Source organism: Nannospalax galili, unplaced genomic scaffold (assembly GCF_000622305.1).
Source record: "Nannospalax galili isolate Female #2095 unplaced genomic scaffold, S.galili_v1.0 scaffold25, whole genome shotgun sequence".
Lineage (NCBI taxonomy): Eukaryota > Metazoa > Chordata > Mammalia > Rodentia > Spalacidae > Nannospalax > Nannospalax galili.
Window position 1 is genome coordinate 5,507,437 of NW_008355642.1, and position 19,928 is coordinate 5,527,364.

Sequence of the window (19,928 nt, forward strand, 5' to 3'; positions counted from 1 at the left end):
CAGCCTCTGAATTTAGAAATTACATTTGCCAAAATATTTGGAAATTCAAAGCAAAGAAAATCTCATTAAGAAGTTGAAAATTTCGATGACAAATTAATTAAGCATATTCATTTTATAGTAAGCAGACTTTTACAATCCATGTGTGTGCTTCTGGAAATGGTAGGGACTACTTTGCTTACAAAAAATGCAGGTTGACCACTTTAGGAGAACAAAAATTTAATCTTTTAAATTTGCAATGCAAAACTTGTCAATGTATGTGAATAAAATTGGGAAGATGTTAAATTTTTTTAAGTCAGGATGTATTTCACTGAGACTTTAAAAATATACTTTGCAAAAGTAACAATTAATGAATTATTACAAGCCAATAATCACATAAAAGAAAAATAATTTCTGAGACATAAAATAGTTTTGATGACTTTCTCCAATAATGAATGTAATATGAAGTGAGTTAGCTCCAAATACAAGACAAACATAAAATCGCTTAGGTTTCAAGGCCATCTAATATTCTTGCTGAAAACCCTTAATGAAAACGCCAATAAAATAACAATATATCTTTAAAGCAGTATCATATTTATAATCTGTAATAATTTGCTAATCGTTAAGAAGCCTTTGGTGGAGTATAAACCTTCTGCAAACAGACTTCCACTTTATTGTTGCCCAAATTACAGATATCCAAGATACAGATGATATGGACTTGATCCAGGTCAGCTGCTGCGTTTATAATATCACTTAAAAGTGAGAAAAAAGATGGTAACTACTGTAAAATAGTTAAATATTGACTTGGATTTAGAATCACCCAAACTGGTGATTTTTTTCTTACAAAATCATCAATATCCCTAATCTTTTAAAATTATTTGTATTGCTATATATTTGTTTTAGTTAATGACGTCTCAGATATCCAAGTTTCAAAAGACTCATCCACAATAGGACATATGCAAGCAAATCATATACTCCCAATATTATTCAACTTCCCAACTTTTTCTTGGTATTTTTATTCCTTTTTATTGAATTTTTGTAAATTTCATACAATGTATTTTAATTGTATTTAGCGCTCCTCCCCTATCTGCACCCCCTTACTATCTATCTCTGCCCAATTTCATGTACTTTAATAATACACACTATCTATCTATCTATCTATCTATCTATCTATCTATCTATCTATCTATCTATCTATCTATCTGTCTGTCCTCTCTCCCTCATTCCCTCCCTTGCTCACTCTCGCTCTCTAGCTCTCTATCTATATAGTCCTATAGAGTCAAATTTCTGTCCCCAAATGCCCTCTTCTGACCTCCGCGACACTGTACGACATGGGTCCACTCACATACATGGAGGCAATACACTCATACACCTAAAATAAAAATAATAAATAAAATAGTTTTTAAAAAGTCTGACTCCTCCACTCCCAGCAGTTATCCATTGCCAGTAGTTCTGCAGGTTGGCTTGGAGTTTCTTACCCACTTCTCCATGTCTATACTGGGATTTGTCAGGCTTCAGCTTACGTGGGACTTGTTCATGCTGTCACCTTTACTGAGTTCAAATGAGTAACTCTGCCAGTTTTGTAATACTTTGTTAACTTTTGCATGTCCAGTTTGCTAATATCTACATCATAGACTGTTTCTGTTTTAAAGATTAAATACACATCAAGCTCTTAGGTGATGACTGACATACAAAAAGCACTTTTATATTATTTTTAAAGACCTATTATAAAATTGAGATATTAATTATATCACAGAAGTTGTGAAAAAAGACTATGTATTTTACTTTAAAAAAGTAAGCTTCTGTAAATGTTACACCAAGTTGTTAGAATTACAAGAACTACATATTTTCAGGAAAATAAGAATGTATTAAGGGAATGTGACAAAGGAAACCTCATGTGTTCTGGCTGTTTTCTATCTTGATCATGGGAAGAGAAAGTAGCCTGGTCTCTCTTGTTGCTGCGGTGCTATCATATAACAGTTCTGGAAAATAAAGAATATGAGTTGGAGTGCTTTCTGGTCCAAAATAATAAAAACGACCATCTCCTTCATCTTTTTGTATTTGCCTTGACAATGCTAGAAGCCATTTTCTCCTGCTGGGGTAGCAGCAAGAAGGAAGTACACTGGGTTCCAAAGAAGGGAGTTGCTGACTGATTGCATTACACTTGAGCAACAAATAAACTGCAATTGTGTTAAGTCATGGTGACATTAGAGCTGCTTTGTAACTGCACTACAGTCCAACCTATTTTATAATGCAGTGTGGTATTCTTGTTCCTGAAGGCAATATGGGAAACCCTAATTACCTACAGAATAATGGTGTTTTTCTAAATGTGTGAAAACTCTTCCATATTATGTTATAGTTCTTAAATGTTGATCAATGGATATGTTAGCATAGTGTTTTCAAGTGTAGAAAACACACAAACACACACACATACACACACACACACTTATACCAAGGTGATACCAAGAAAAGACTTCAGTTTAGTCAGCTTTATAAGCTACATGATTTGGGATAAAAGGCTAATCATTTGTAAAAATAATAAAGCTGGATCCCTATCTCACACTCTCCAAGAAATAAGTTCTAAATGGATTAAAATTTCAAGCTATAAAATTAAGTCATATCAATGATAATTTATCCTCTAAAAGTTAAAAGATGAGCAAAGATTCTGAATAGAATTTTCTCCAAAGAAGATATAAATATGGTCCCTATTCATACAAATTGTTGCTCAAATCATTAGTAATTACAGAAATGAAAAACAAAACCACAAAGAAATACTACTCTCTACCCATTAGGACAGCTGTTAACAAAAACACAATATTATACAACACAACAGACCAGAACAAAATAGGAACTTCCAAGATGTTTCAGAGGGTAAGGGTACATGGGGGTAACGTAGACCACTTGCATTTGACTTCTTGGAATCCACATGGTAGAAGGAGAGAACTGATTCTTGTACATTGTCCTCTGACCTCCACGAGTGCATTTGTTTGGAGAACTATGATTAATATATGTTATTTTATGAAACAATGGTATAAATGAGTGAGCAGTGCTGGACCTGGGAAGACAAGGAGAGGAGCTTACACTTTTCCCCACGATCTTTCTATAACTGTCAGAAAATTTGAATAATTAATGTCAAGAGCTTTTGTGATAAAACAGAGTACTTTGTGCTTAAAAGATGACAAGAGCATTATCCCATGAACCCCTGCATTGTATCACTGAGCCTATTTTGATCTTTCATGCTAGAATCATGAAAGGAATGGAAAAGTTTGGAATCAGAAAAATCTAGGTTCAAATTTTAACTCTGTGACCCATGCTGGTGAGACGCTCTAATTTTCAATCTAGTTACTAGTAAATAGAGCGTAATAATGTTCACTTTGGCATGGTTCCTATCAGAATTAGTTAAAACTTATGTTAAAGGCCTACATACAGTGACTAACACAGAGTCAACTGGACAATAGCATTATTTTTAATGCTGTGTCATAAAAAATATGATAGTCCTCTCACAATTAATCACTCTGCTTTTAGTTATCTCTTCACTTTTCTCCTCGAGTGATTTGTGTCCTTCATGTGACCGTGCTAATGACTACTGGAAGTATACTAGCACTAGCAACAAGCAGATAACCAAGAACTCTGACCTGCAGTCTTCCATTAGTAACTGCATAGACATATACCAGGAAACATGAGACACACTGGATATTATATGAAAAAAGAACATGAGTACACGAACATTTAAACTAAATGTTAAGATTCTAAGACATTTGGGATTACTGAAAGCCCAGTGAGCAGTAATGAAGGAAATACAAGTTAATTAATAAATCATCTCAGGAATGCACTGTAGGAAAATCAAAAAAGCTTAATTTCATAAAATTAGATACTGAAGCTCAGTTTGCATAACCATTAATATCAAGTGACTTCATCATCAGGTGTAGCTCATAAGACAGACTCAAAATCAACATATAATCCACAGTTTCATCATCTTAGAAAGACTCACCAGAAAAATCCCAGTATAATAAGGCTGTCTTAAATGTTCTTTTAAATGTATTATCTTGTTGAGATCAATGAAAATAGCTAGAAATGGTACCACTTGCTTAAGAAATGAAATGAGGGGCTGGAGAGATGGCTGAGTGTGTGAGAGCACCGGCTGCTCTTGCAGAAGACTCAGGTTCAGTTCCCAGAAACCACTTGGAGGCTAACAACCATCTATAACTACAGTTCCTGGGGCTCTGATGTCCTCTTCTGGCCCCCATAGGCATTGCCAAAAGAGTCATACACAACAAGAAAAATGAATTTTAAAAGTTAAAAAAAGACAAATAGAAATGACAAAAAATTAAACAAGATGCCATCTGTAACTGCAGTCCTAGGGGCTCTGATGCCCTCTTCTGGCGACCTTCACCGGCTTTGTAGACATAGGCACACATATGCAGCCAAAACAGTCATACACATAACAATAAAAATGAGTTTTAAAAGTTAAAAAGAGAAATAGAAATTACAAAATTAAACAAGATAATTATAATTGAAGAAGTAATTTTGTAAGCACACAGAAATAATGTAAAGCCCGGTCTTTTATAAAGCAGCGTAACTAGCTGAAGAGTTTCATCTATTGGGATTTCAAAACCCTTAAGAGTCCTTGAGGAATTGACTGCATAGCACTTGAATACCTAAACATTTGTGAGAATACACTTATATTATCTTATTGAGGTAATGTAATTTGGGGCAATTATATGGCAAAAAAAGACAAATAATTTTGCCCAAGTTAAAGGAGAAAAGGACAGAATTACATATGATGTAGGTATGATGAAATACTTATATTTCAAATTATACTGTAAGAAAATATTTTAATATCTTCTTGGAATAGAAACAATCTAATGTATTTAAAATTCATAGTTTCATTTTTTAAGTTTTGGATGCTTGCACTTAGCAAATAAGCTTTTAACTAAACTACATTCACTATTAAGGCCATAGTTGTCTGCGTAATTAAATTCTGTCATAGGGAAATGTAGCAGGAGGCCTCCAAAGATGGCGCGGACCCAGAGCCCTGGGATTCGGCAGGAATCCACTTCACTTCTTGGTCTGCAAATAGCCCGCCAAAAGGAGCCCACGCCTCCGTACCCTGCTCGCGAGCCCAGTGACTACTGACAGACTGTGTGGCGCGGACCAATGAGAATACGATACGCTGACTAAAGGGACTTGGGGGCAGAGAAAAGGGAGATATAAGGTGTGCCTCCTCCTGCATTAAATGAGTCTGCAGCACCTCGCCTAGTGCTTGCTTCTACTCCCGGGGTTTGTGTGTCGTGACCCCGCGCCTCTTACCCCCTAATCGGCAGGGGACCCAATCCAGGTTAGGGTCTTCACAGCTGGCCTGAGGAGAACCTACAACAGGGAAAAGGTTAAGATCATTTAAAGTATTTATTTTCTGAATGAACACTGAAACCACATTACCTGCAATTTCCTTGGGATTTGGCACATGTACACTGACAGGTACATCTGGTTGATACATAGCTGTAATTCATGCAGTTCAAAAACGTGTCTATTTGAGATGTTCGAACATCTTCTGGAGAATACATGGGTAGGAATGCAAGATCAATTGTTGTCTCATGGTTCAGACCTGTAAGAGAAAAGTCACACATTATTAAATGTTCAGTGGGATACTATATTTTTGTAATCAGACCAAGTTTCCTGGTTTGATCTTAACGTGTGCCTAATAGCTTCAGATCTGGAAAAAACTATTTACACACTGGACTAAACTCAGATTGATGTTGACAGGCAATACCCTCTCACCAAGGTTATAAGACAATAAACAACCCAGTACCATGTATCTTAGTTCTATCAATTTTAATCTCTGTATTAAGTTAAACCATTAGAAACCAGAATTCATGCCTTATAAAATGATATACTAAAATCATACTCATTTAATGAAGTGACTTATTTAAATGACCAGTCATTATCATGATTACGTATAAGGTTGATTAACATATCAAATCTCAGGGGCTGGACAGATGGCTCAGCAGTTAAGAGCACTGGCTGTTCTTGCTGAGGACCTGGGTTCAGTTCCCAGTACTCACATGGTGTCTAACAACTGTCTGTAATTCCAGTTCCAGGGTATCTGATGCCCTCTTCTGACCTCCATTGTCATTGTACCACACAAGTGTACTTATATAACATGCACGCATTACACACATACACAAAAAATAAAAATAATAAATAAAATATTTATTAATTTTTAAATAAAATATTTAAAAAGATATCAAGTATCAGAAAGATATTTTCATACCTTTGAAAAACAAAACTGTAGTTGAAGAAATAAGCTCATTTGTTACTCTGTGCTAATTAAATAATTTTATATGGCACATTTAGACTTGAATTTTATTTGAAGAAAAATGTAACAAGATTCCTATATTTGAATGTTTATTTTCTCTGAAACAGAGAGTTTTAGAGAATCAAGAGATATGATTTTTTTGGTCTTTTTAAGACAGGGTCTCCCTGTAGCCCCAGCTATCCTGGAACTCACTATTTAGACTAGGCTGGCCTTGAACTCACAGAGATCTGCCTGCCTCTGCCTCCTGAGTGCTGGAATTAAAGGTGTGTGCCACCACGCCTGGCAAGAGATTTGATTTTTAATCATGGCTTGCTTTCTATACAGAGTGTGAGACTTGAAGCCATCAAGTTCCTTTTAGCTCTATAATTGAATATGCAATCAGAAATCAATAACAAAAAGCCTTTTTTTCCGTGCCAGAAAGGCTCAAGGAAAATTACTGCCAAATGGTGGTACTCTGGTTATCTTAACTTACATCTTATGCTTTCCTTAAAATTTATAAATGACTTATGTTTCACTGTATTTTACCTTTAAGCCATCCTTGAAAACGGGTAAGATAAAATTTATATAAAATAGTAAATTTCTAACAGATTCAATTGGTGAACAGAATGACAAATTTGTATTCTTTATGTTTGATTTTTGGCTTTTAGCTGACTCATAGCCAAAGCTAACAAAAAGTGACAACTACCTGTGTGTCAGCTGAGATGTACAGTCAATGTTTCAATGAATCTGCAATATGTTAAAGGAAAGAAAAAATCAGTCTCTGTGTTTATGACTCTTTTTCCATGGTTACTTTGGGTGATATATGGGAAATCTTGCTTTGATTTTTGTTTCCTAGATATCAAACAAAGGCTGATAAATTACTTCCAGAGATCAAGCCATGTAATAGAGTGAAGAGTGTCAGAACTTTAGGTCTCTCACTATAAGGGAGATTTATGCATGTACATATTTATATGTGAGGAGATGGGAAAGTCAGGATAGAGGAGAATAAAAGAAAAAAAGTCCTTTGATAAAAGACAAGGCCATTCGCATTAATACTACAGATGTAAAAATCAACAATAGTCAGATAATCAGGGGTACAGGAAAGTGCCTTTAGTTTCCACTCTTGTCTTCCCAAATTTTCCACACACTTACCAGGCTGGAAAAGCCCATATCTTGAACTTCATTTATTACTCAATCAGTACTTCCGTTCTTGGTTTGAGCCATCCCCTTGGGCTTGTGTATAGTGGATGGGCTTAAATGTTTAATGCAAAATTATATCTATATTTGAATATGTAAGTATGTTAAATTAATAGTATTCAAAGAGAAAAGAACAGTTCACTTACCTAGGATGGTTATTTCAAAATGTCCAAGGCTGCAGGCAGTCTGAAATTCATTGAGTTTGGTGGGGTTTCCTTCTGGGGGTATGTATTTTGCAGGCTAAGAATTATATTGTTGAGTAAGAAACTTTACATGCTTCAAAATAAATTTCCATGGAATACTTTCAGGATAAACTTGGCTGTAATGTAGGTGGTCTTTTATAGCAAGCTTTTTCTCTTGCCACATCTGACTCTCCCATTCATCAGAAGAGATTTTTCTGAGCATCCCTGTGGCATTAGTACTGAATTGTTCTCGACCTACTGACAAAACAATGAGAGAGTCCCATAAGCTAGTCAAATCAAGGCATTCAGTGCATTAAAGAGTACAAATTAATGAGTAATTAAGGAGTTTTAAGAATCAGACAGTGAGTTGCTAGGAAAAAAATCAGGCAGTCACCTTCAAAATGAAAAATAGGTATCTAACAGACAACTTTTATTAAGAAGCTATAAAAGAATTAAATTCACTTCCCAAATAAATTTATCTAAAATACTGAGTAATACTCTTCTCATTTATTAGTTTCAGAGATTTGTAATTATCTTCTTTATATTATTTCTGTATTTTCCAAATACCCTTAAAAATAAACATCTTCCTTTTATTTTCTATGATACAAATGAGTAAAATCAAATTCATGTCAATGGTGCTATTTATTGTTTCTTTGTATTTTGTTTGGTGTCTCCTATAGTCCACGCTGTTTTCAAACTCACTATGCATCTGAGACTGGCCTTGAACTCCTCTGCTTTTGGCTCCTGAGGAATCAGATTCCAAGTGTGTGCTACCACACCTGGCTAACAAGCCTCTGGAGAGCAAGTCTGTGGAGGCCAGAAAAGGGTGTCAGATCCCCTGGCACTGGAGTTATATATGGTTGTTAGCCAGTATATGGTTGCTGAGAATCGAACCCGGGTCCTCTGCAAGAGCATCCAATGCTCTTAACCACTGAGCCATCTCTCCAACCCCTCCCTCCACTTTTTGAGACAGGGTCTCTCACTGAACCTGATGCCCAATGATTTCCCAGGCTGACTGGCCATCAAGCTCTAGGGTCTGCCTGTCTCTGCCTCCCCAGCAATGGGATTACAAATATGTGCTGCCGTGCCTGTGTTTTCAAAGTGGATGTTGGGGATCTAGACCCTGAGTATTGAATCATCTCTTCAGGTCCCTATTCTTTGCTATTAATAAGTCAACTTACCATTCATGCACAATTCAACTAGTATGCTTAGTTTCTAAGAAAGAATGTAATTTTTCCTTTACACACTATGAGATTCATTCAACAGTCATTGAGTACCTATTATATACCAGATATGGTGCTAAGGAATTTAGTACAAATAATACTTTGATTGAATAAAACAGCTTAGGAAGTGAAGACCTGTGATAAAATTAGAAAAAGAATAGCTCAAATCCAAATAATATGATTAAACAGAACATTGGGAAGCTATTTTATTTTCTAGAAGTAAATCCCTCTTAATTCAAATGGTTAAAGAACTTGTAACAGGGGATGGAGAGATAGTTCAGCGGTTAAGAGCTCTGGTTGCTCTTGCAGAGGACCTGGGTTCTAGGGGATTTTGTCGCCCTTTTCTGGTCTTTATGTGTACTGCATGATACAGGTACATATCCATGCCAGCAAAATAATCATACTCATAAAAATAAATAAATAATTTAAAGTACTTGGAACAGCAGTAAGTAGCAGGGCATGATGGCACAAACCTGTAAGGCCAGCATTTGAAAACTTGAAAGGCAAAGGAAGGAGGATTGGGAATTAGAGGCCTAGGTGGGCTATGTAGTGAGACTGTATGAAAAACAAACAATAAGATAAATAACTACTGTAGTGATCCAAATTATACTGAATGTTCCTACAGCATGAAAAGTGAAACAGTATTTTAATCTCTAAGAAATTAAATATTTATCTAACATTATAGAAAAAAATAGCATGACAGGCCGTGTCAAAAATAAGTCAGATATATAGATGTAAACACACACACATACATACATACATACATACATACATACATACGTGCATGTATACATACATGATGTTTTGATAGGGACTGCTGGGTATACATGATTTAAGAAAAATTCCTCTAAAACCACGCTTTACATTTTTTATTTTAGTAACTTGGGATTATATTTAACTACTTCAATCATACATTCTTAAAAATTAGGATGAAATCAACACAGGCAACTTGGGTGGTTACACGTTGTGAATAAAAACATGTCAAAGGAAATTAAGAAAGAAGCTATATATCTAGACTTTGGGTTTTTCTAAAAAATAAGATGGGAAATCATTAGAATTTTTTAATGTTTTGCTTGAACACTACTAGAATTACCATATGAAATATGCTATGTATTTAAACCTAAACCGCAGCCAAAGTATAGGTAAATAATGCAGAAAATCCTATTTTTATATTTGTAATTATCTCGTTTTTGAGACAGGGGTTTCCCATGGTCCCAGCTGGCCTAGAACTCGCTCTGTAGATCAGGCTGTCCTGGATTTCAGAGAGCCCCCTGCTTCTGCCTCCTGAGTGCTGGGATTAAAGGCATGTACCACCATGCCCAACTAGTTATCACTTATTTTAATGATAAATTTTGACCCTTGCTTCCTCTGCACTGAGAAGTGCTCTAGATACATTCTCTGGTTCTGTTTTAATGAGGCAAATTTTAGGAAAAAGAAATTTTAGGTTGTGAAGGAAGAAAGTGCTGAGTTTTGAGTGGTAAATTATATGGCTAAGAGAAGTGGGTAAGGGTGACTGGAGATATGGAGGAAGTAGAGAAGAGCTATTTTCTTTGCCTCTTCCCTTTTGCCTCCACTTATCACATGTAGTGTAAGACCTACAAGGTTAGACAAAATCAGGGTATTCCGGTCAGTGATAAGGTCTATGTCTAGTTATGTATATACATATATGTATATATATATATTTAAAAGAATTGTGAAAGTTAAATCCTATGCACAATCCTGTAGTGTATTGTGATCTTGGCTGTGCTATTGTTATTTATTATTTTTTAATATATGTCTTATCTACTTATCTGATTTAGATATAAAGGATAATGTGGTAAACTTGAGACTTGAGGACTTCAAAATACTTAGCACAAACCATGCACACTTCAATTATATGCCCCATTATGAATGAATTTCGAATTTGGAGAGATAGAAAAATGCAAAGCTACCACAAAACATATTTTAGAATATGTCAGTAATCATGTTGACAAGTATAGGTTCAATTAATTCACTTAAACTGAAATAGAATACTGTACGGTTATAAATATGCTGTATTTTCTGTATGTGATCTTTATTACTGTTCATTTTTTAATTTTCCTATTATAAAAATAAATATTTTAGAACATATGTCCTTTCTATAGCCACATGTGGGTGGAAATGTTGGGCTCCCAAGCAAGTAAACACATTTCAAATAAATTAGATACTGTCAAATTGTTCTTAAAAACTACTAATAGCTGATCAAAACACCTTATATTCATGTATGAAATTCTCAATAATTTTTTAAAGTTTAAAAAAAAGAATTATAGATTATTTTAAATGTTAAAAAGTACTAATAGTACATTTATCCATGAAAGGGTAAAGACATAATTATTTTTTCTGATAGACAAACATTTTTAATATAATAAAAATAAACGAGGGAAAGGCATGCCACTAAATGAATTGAAAAGCTATGCACAGTGACAGTGAAGGAGTAAGAGACAGAGAGAGCATGGATAGAAGCGTAAGTTCTTTAAATATATAAATATAGTCTTTGGTATAGTTGGCTTTGGAACTAGGTCACTAATTAGAGTCTAAAAACAAAACTAAATACTTAAAGAAAGCAATCCCTAAACATTGAAATAGAAGAAGTGAACCTAAATAGCTATCCGGTTGATAGAAGAGCCACACAGAAAGGAATATTACAAGTGACCAAACTATAATAATTTGACTGTACATCTCTAATGGGATATACTTTAAGAGAAAAATGGATTGAAACAGATTATTCTGAACCTTTTCAATTTGTGGTAGGTAGTATGGTTTTGATATGAGATGTCTCCCCAAAAGTCTCATATGTTGAAAGTTTGGTTTTCTGCTGGTGGTTCCACTGACAGACAAGTGACTGGAAAATGAGGACTCTGACCTAGTCAAAAGATCAATCTCTTGACGGTTTCAGAATCTAATGGTATTGCTGAGAGTTAGAGACTATATGGAGGAAATATGTCATTGGAAGAGTTTACCTTGTCCCTGGCCCTTTTCTATCATTCTTTTTGTTTCCTGACTGCCATTAGGTGAGGAGTTGGCTATCATGCCATTTTATTCTGCCTCACCTCCAACCTAAAAGAAATGGAGCCAGGTATACATTGACCAAAATGCCACTGTGAGCCAAAATAAAGCATTTCTCTTTTAAAATTGTTATTCTTAGGCATTTTATCATTGAGCCTGTTACACTTAGTTAGTGCATATAAACTATATCATACTCTTTCTGTATTGTCCCTCATGTTTTTCAGACCTTGGATTCTCACCACAGAAAAAAAAGTTTCATTTATTTTGATCTTCTGTGTGAAAATTGTTAATTTTAACTGGAAATATAAATGTGAAATAATGATATGCTCTGTCTTAACTAAATAAATGTCTTGTAACCAATAAAGCAAACACACATTTTGTAGTTCTTCCCACCACAAAGGCTTAGTTAGAAATAACAAGTAGACAAGTATAAATGGGTACCTATAGTACCCTAATTGCAATTGCTAACTACCAGAGCTTTTGGGGAGAAATGATTGATTCCATGTCTGAGGTAAGAAGTGTCCAAGAGGAACCTGGAAGCGTGCTATCAAACCAGATACCAGAAAACCAAAAAGTTACCATGCATCATTAGGCCATATGAGCAGTGTTACTAAGCATGAATAAAGAATTTCCCAGTCACCAAACTTGGCAGATTGTGAGTAGTAATGATAGTGATACCTGTAGTGGATAAAAGACAGATAGTGAATGAAAACCTAAGAGTTTATAGTAAGCAACAAGACAAAACAACAACAGCAATAAAAACCGCACCCTACAATTGTTTGCCTCTAGAAGATAGATACTGGGAATCCAAATTATTATTTTGAAACCTGACAAGAGAAATAGGAATCACCCATCTCGTTTTTACTGAATGAACTACCTATCTCCATAATCGAGTGCATGATGAAATTTGTCCTTATGGAGCTTTTTGCAGCTAACAAATAAAGGAAGGATAAAATTAACAGGTAAACATTTTGCAAAACCTTATGAGCTAATGCACCTAAAGAATAATTTACCATCAGTAGTTGATAACATTGTTATGGAACAAGAAAACTTTATACCAAACTGGAAGAAAATGCAGAGTAAGGATTTCAGAGCTTATGCTCCACAACAGTTTAAAATGAAAAATAGACACTTCTCAAAATTGACCAGGCCAGAAACATGGAAAACAAAAGTTTAGAGCAATCTAGTGAACACTAAATATGGATACAGATAACTTTAAAGCAGTAAAAATTGGGGCTGGAGAGATAGCTCAGCAGTTAAGAACACTGATTGTTCTTGCAGAAGACCCAGGTTCAAATCCCAGCACCCACATGGCAGCTAACAGCTGTCCTTAACTCCAGTCCCAGGGGATCCAACAACCTCTTCTGACCTCTGTGGGCATTGCACGACTCGGGTGCACTTACCTACGTGCAGGCAATACACATATACACCTAAAATAAAAATAATAAATAAAATATTTAAGAAATAAAATTTAAAAAAGCAGTACAAATGCTTTGTGAGAGTTTTATTTGCTTTTGCTCCACTCCTTCCTAGGCACAACAGTAGTCTTGAAAGAAGCCAGGATTCCTTAGTCTTGGTCCTGGTTACTTTATTCACAAATTATTACATAGGTCTCAGCTTCATTTTTAAAACATTTTTTGGTTGTGTGTGTGTGTGTGTGTGTGTGTGTGTGTGTGTGGTAGGTTGGGGTGGGGAGAGTGAGCACCTGTGTGTGCGAGTGGAGGCCGGAGGTCAATGTCAGGTATTTTCTTCTACTGCTCTCCAATTAATTTTTGAGACATGATTTCTCTCACTGAACCTGGGACTCATACCACTCATTGTGCTAGGCTGGCCAGCCATGCAGATTTCAGAATCTACCTGTCTCGTCCTGCCCTGTCCCAGCTCTGAGCTTATTGGTGTGCACCACTACACCAGATATTTTTCATAGGTGCACAGGGTATCCAAACATAGGTTTCCATGTGTGAATAGCAAACACTTTTCTCAGTGAGTCCATTTCCCAGCCCAACATAGGTCTCTTTAAGTTCTCAGAGTATAGCTGAAGTATACAAGAACCTAGACTCTGTTTCACATATCTTGAAAATGACCCAAGGCTGAAAAGAAGTCGTTATGGCTTGAAAACATGGTGCAGTGGACAAACCACCTGAAGACACCTGGGGCAGAAGATTATAACAGATACAAAGTCAACTGCCTAAGGTCATGGAAGGAAAGCTCGTCAGAAACTTAGATTTTGAAATTGGTGCATTTAACATCACTCATGTATCTTAGGTAATTCAGAAAGCAAAGGACAGACTCATTCCAAGTGTCAGTCTCAGAAAAAGACGTAAAAGCTTAAGCTTTCACTTTAGGATGTGCCATAGGCTGAGTGTTATATCTAAGTGTTGAAAGGTGGGCACAGAGCTAATCTGTCAAGACTGAGAGAAGTGATATTTCTTTTTAGTTTTTGTTCTTTAAAGATACATCTGCCGAAACAATAGCTGAACACAAGCTAGTATCTATACAGTAAAGTTTCTTAAAAAAATCGAGAAAGCCACCAAAGGGACGTTTATAGTTTTCAACAATAAAAAAAACCAGCAAACCCTAAGAGGAAGAATAATCTGATTTCCATATACACCATAGTTACCATATCATAATATTCGTATTTCGAATTTTCAAGAAGAAACCAAAGGCGTATAAAGGAGAAGGAATGGATAGTGCATTCGAGAAAGGATAATAAATTCACAGAAACAGTCACTGACTAGGTATAGACATTGGAATTTCACTAGAAGCATTTTAAAACAATGTCTTTCATATGCCTTAAACAATGGAAAAGTGAAAATTGTGTTCAAAAAGCTAAGCAAAATTTAATAGTTACACAGGCAAAGATCTAAATTAAATCAGAAAAACAATATATAAACAAAAATGAAAATATCATAAAGAGAAAACTATTATAAAAATAAAAGAAATAATAAATTTGTGGAAAAAAATAACTGAAAAAAATCAATTCACTAGAGGGCTTCAATGCTATTTTTGATTGAGCAGTCAGAAAGAGAATCAGCAAACCTGAAAGTCAATTAAGCATCAGAAAGAAAAAAGAATGAAGCAAAACAGAGCCTAGGGAACTCGTGTGGCAACATTAAACCGACCAATACTGATATTATCAGAGTAATAAGGAAAGAGAAGGAAAGAGCATTTGAGAAAATCATGACCCCAGATTTCACAGAGACAGACTAAAATAAAACTGACAAAAGAAAGAAAACTGAATACAGCAAGAAACAGCCTATCAAGTACAAAAAAGTTCTCAATGTAGTTTACAGTCAAGTGTTCATCAAAATCATGGGGCCAAAATGCAAACAGCTGATTTAGAACACTGAGGGGAAAATGGTCAATAAAGATTCTATATGCAGCAAAAAGTTCATTTAAGAATGAGTGGGAGGCCTTTCGCCTGCTGTTCTGTGGCAGGAACCACGGCACCTGGAGGCTGGCAGTCACCAAGAAATAACCATGCAAACATTTCTAAAAGGCACATCTCAGTACTAAACCACCACTGCCCAAGGATGGGGAGTGCCTGCCACTGCGCAGATAACAAGAAAGTCAGACCTACTCCATGGGTAGAAAAATACCACCCAAAATGTGTGGATGAAGTTGCTTTTCGGGAAGAAGTAGCTGCAGTGCTGAAAAAGTCTTTAGAAGGAGCCAATCTTTCTAATCTTCTGTTTTATGGGCCACCTGGAACTGGCAAAACATCCACAATTTTGGCAGCAGCTGGAGAAATTTGGGGGCCTGAACTCTTTTGATCAAGAGTTCTTGAGTTAAATGCATCCAATGAACGTGAAATGCAAGTAATTCGAGAAAAAGTGAAAAATTTTGCTCAGTTAACTACATTAGGAAGTCGTTCAGAGACCTTGTTGTCAGATGGAGCCTGGTGCAGTGACACAGTACATCAGTAATAACCTGACAGCCATGAAGGCGGAAGACTGTCTCTAGGAGTTTCCTGAACAAAACTGAATGAACAAAGAAGCCAGAAACAGAAATTCAGCTTCATTAAAGGAAAATATTATAGAAAAAAATAAAGCAAAATCCATGTGCAGAAAATAAACACCCACAAAATTAGAAGAAATATTTACAAATTATGTCCAAAATAAAGAATAACTTTTCTTTGAGACAGGGTTTCCCTGTAGCTCCAGCTGGGCTGGAACTCGCTATGTAGACTATGCTGGCCTTGAGCTCACAGAGCTCCCCCTGCTTCTGCCTCCCAAGTACTGGGACTAAAGGCATGTGCCACCACGCTGGCACTAGAACTAACTCTTAAAACTCAATAATAACCCAACTACAAAAGGACAAAAACTCTAGATATTTCTCAAAAAACATAAACAAGTAGTCTCTAAAACACCTACAAACCTAAAATGATGCTTATCATTATCATCAGTCATGAGAATAATCAAAATCATGATGAGATACTCCCACTAGTGGCTATAAATGGCTAAAACAGGAAATAATGAACACTTGATAAGAAGGGAGAGATTGTAAACCTCATACATTGATGGCTAGAACAGAAAATGGTGCAGTTTCTTGGAAAAGTTTGTCAGCTCCTCTAGATTAAGCAGAATTGAACTTAATGGACTCCTGAAAGTTGACCTCTGACCTCTACACAAATGCTGTGTTGTGTGTACACAGACACAATTTTTTTAATTATGGAGGTAAGAAGAGGGCATTGGATCCCCTGGAACTGGAGTTACAGACAGATGGTTGTTTGCTGCCATGTGGGTGCTGGGAACCAAACCTGGGTCTGCTGCAAGAGCAGCCAGTGCGCTTAACAACTGAACCATCTCTCCAGCACCCCCACACAAAGTTTTTAGTTTTAAGCAGAACTACCATGTGACCCTACGATTCCATTCCTAGTGTGTTTGCATAAAAAAACAAAAAGGAGTGTTTAAATATGTCCACAAATATCACACAGAGAAACCCGTATGTCCAGCTGATTAATGGGTAAATTGTGGTACATCCATTGACATATTTGGCAATAAAAATGAAGTAGTGGCACATGCTATGTGGGTTAACCCTGGAAATAATGCTAAATGAAAGGAGCTAGCCACAGAAGATCATGAAAGTCCAGAATAAGCAAACCTAAAAGGACAAAGTAGACTAGTGATTGCCTAGAGCTGGGAGACTTGGAGTGATTCCCGATGGACAGTTTCTTTTTGAGGTGAAGAAAATGTTCTAAAATTAGACTGCTGATAGGTTCAGAGTTTTCAGTACTGTTCTTCTACCCTTATCTGCTATTCTACTTTCTATAGTTTCAGCTGCTTGTAGTCACTGTGATCTGAAAATAATTAAGTGGAAAATTTCAGAAATACTAAATTTAAAATTGCATATCATTCTGAGTAACAAGGGGAACGGTCATTCTGACCTGGCCAGGATATAAATCATCCCTTTGTCTAGGACACCCACTCCGTGTGCACACAAGTCATTTAGTAACTGTTATCAAATCGTCTGCTGGCAGCAGTCTGAAAGGGTTTGTGTTCAAGTAACCACTCTTTCTGTTAAAAGCCCTAGAGCCCAGGAAAAGTGATGTTGTCACAGTGATATTATAATTGTTGCATTTCACTATTACTGCTAATCTCTCACTGTGTCTATTATTAAACAACTATGGGACCAGTGAGATGGCTCAAGGAAAAGCACCTTCAGTGTAAGCCTGACAACCTGAGTTTGGATCCCTGGAACCCACATAAAGATATAAGGAGAGAGCCAACTCCAGAGTTGTCTTCTGACTTCCACACGAGCACAGTAGCATACATACACCTTCCCACACACATCATACACACACAGGAATAAATCAAATTTAAAATAAGCTATATAAAATAAACTAGGGGCCTGAGAGATGGCTCAGTGGTTGAGAGCACTGGTTGCTCTTGCAGAGGACCCAGGTTCAATTTGCAGCTCCCACATGGTAGCTAACAGCCATCCAATACCTTCTTCTGACCACCACGGGTATTGCATGACAGGGGCACACTTACATGCATGCAGGCAAAGCACGCATAAACAAAAATAAACAACTATAGATATGTATGAACAGGACAATGTATAAGATATGGATTACCACACACTGAAAACATGTTTTACACTATAAGCAGGTCCACTGTAGTTTACATTACAGCAAAGCTGATAATACACATTTATGTTCAATGCCTATGCGTTTCTCTGAATTAGTGGGAAGGCATGTCCTTTTAAGATTATAATTCTGGATGAAGCAGATTCTGTGACCTCAGCTACTCAAGCTTTAAGATGTACCATGGAAAAAGAGTCTAAAACAACCAGATTCTGTCTCATCTGTAACTCAGACAGTCAGTATGTATATTTCCCTGAAGACACACTGCTAAAAAGTTTTCAACACACAGTAAATATATTTATGAGGTACCACGTGACATTTTTATAGATGTATACACATGTCATAAAGTGACTAATCTTTCAACTAAAAAAAAAAGAATGAGTGAGAAATTAAAACGTGTGAAGACAAAAAGAAAGTGGGGGATTTGGTAACCAGTACACTTAACCTTTAAGAAATGTTAAAGGGTGTGCTTCAGGTAGACATGAAATGACACCAAGAAGTCTTGATGTCAAGACACAAAGACCTTCAGTAAAAGTAAAGACAATGACAAATACAAAAGTTCCCATTATTGTATTTTTAGTTTGCAAGTCTACTTTTTAATTTTTGATATGAAATCAACCATGCTTAATATGCTTAAAAATAATTAAAATCCATTATAGGGCATAGAATCTTGTAACGACATTAACAGTGTGGGATAGGGAGCGAGCCCAGGCATAGGAAGGAGTACAGTGTTTTTATGCTAGTGAAGATAAGTTGCTATCAATTCAAATAATACTGCTGTAAACTTGGGGTGTTATATTTAACCCTCAAGATAATCACAAGTGAAAGACAGTTAGCTCTCTGTATTTGTAAGTACTGCAGATGTAAATTCAACCAATTTTGGATTAAAAGTATTTTAAAAACATTGTCTATACTGAATATGTGCACACTTCTCTTCTTCTTTTCATTGCTCTGAAAACAATACAACATAATGACTATATGCACAGCATTTATACTCAATTAGCTCTTCTAAGTAATCCAGAGATGGTTAAATAATATAGCAAGACATGCATAGGTTATATGCACAAACTACAGCTTTTTATGTAAGGTACTTGAGCATAAGAAAATTTTGGTATCTGTTGCAAGTCCTACATCTACACCTTGCAGATACCAAGATACAACTTTATCTTTAAATACATGCAAGCATACAAAAATATGCACACATATACAAGAAAATGAGACAATAATCAAGATAGTTCATTATAAAAATCTAGGCACAGAACAATATAGTAATGAAGGAAATAAGGAACAATGAAAATGATATGTAGGAAACAAAGAGAAAAATATAAAAACTATGTCCATCCTGATCACATATGCTATAAGTATAAATTGATTAAATTCTCTAATCAAAGGGCATAGTTAAGCAAATGGAAAAAAATGGCACAAATATTTGCTCTTTATAGAAGAATCACTATAAAAGTAAAACAAAAGTTAATTGAGAGCACAAAGATAGAAAAGATATTCTATGTAAATACTAAGCAAAGACAACTAGAATAGCTAAGAATACCAGACAAAAAAGACTATAAGTCAACAACTCCTAAAAGACAAAAGAAATTACTAAAAAAGGTCACCAATATACTAATAATTATGACCGTATATAAAAATTAAAAAGGAAAACATTAATGGAATTGAAGAGAGAAATAGCTTTATAATGGTAGTTGGAGATTTTAGTACATCACCTTGAATAATGGCTAGGACATCTGCTAGAAGATGGATAAGGAAAATAGAGTTAAACAATATTGTAAACCAATTAGAACAGACATCTAGAACACTTCACCACAAACACCAGAGTACACATTCTTCTCAAGAACAAATGGTTCCCAGATGAACCATATGTTAGGTCACAAAACAAGTCTGAATAAATTTTAAAAATCCCTAGGGCTGGAAAGATGGCTCAGCAATTAAGA

At 35.7% G+C, this 19,928-nt stretch overlaps 1 protein-coding gene across 1 annotated transcript in view; it reads right to left on the minus strand.

Moving 5' to 3' along the window:
- Positions 1 to 598: 598 nt before the first annotated feature.
- Positions 599 to 19,928, minus strand: part of Radx (RPA1 related single stranded DNA binding protein, X-linked) — a 64,141-nt gene continuing 44,811 nt past the window's right edge. The window contains 4 exon segments of the mRNA XM_008852999.1: positions 599 to 728; positions 5,400 to 5,474; positions 5,476 to 5,581; positions 7,615 to 7,905. Of these exon segments, the coding sequence (XP_008851221.1) occupies positions 599 to 728; positions 5,400 to 5,474; positions 5,476 to 5,581; positions 7,615 to 7,905 (602 nt within the window).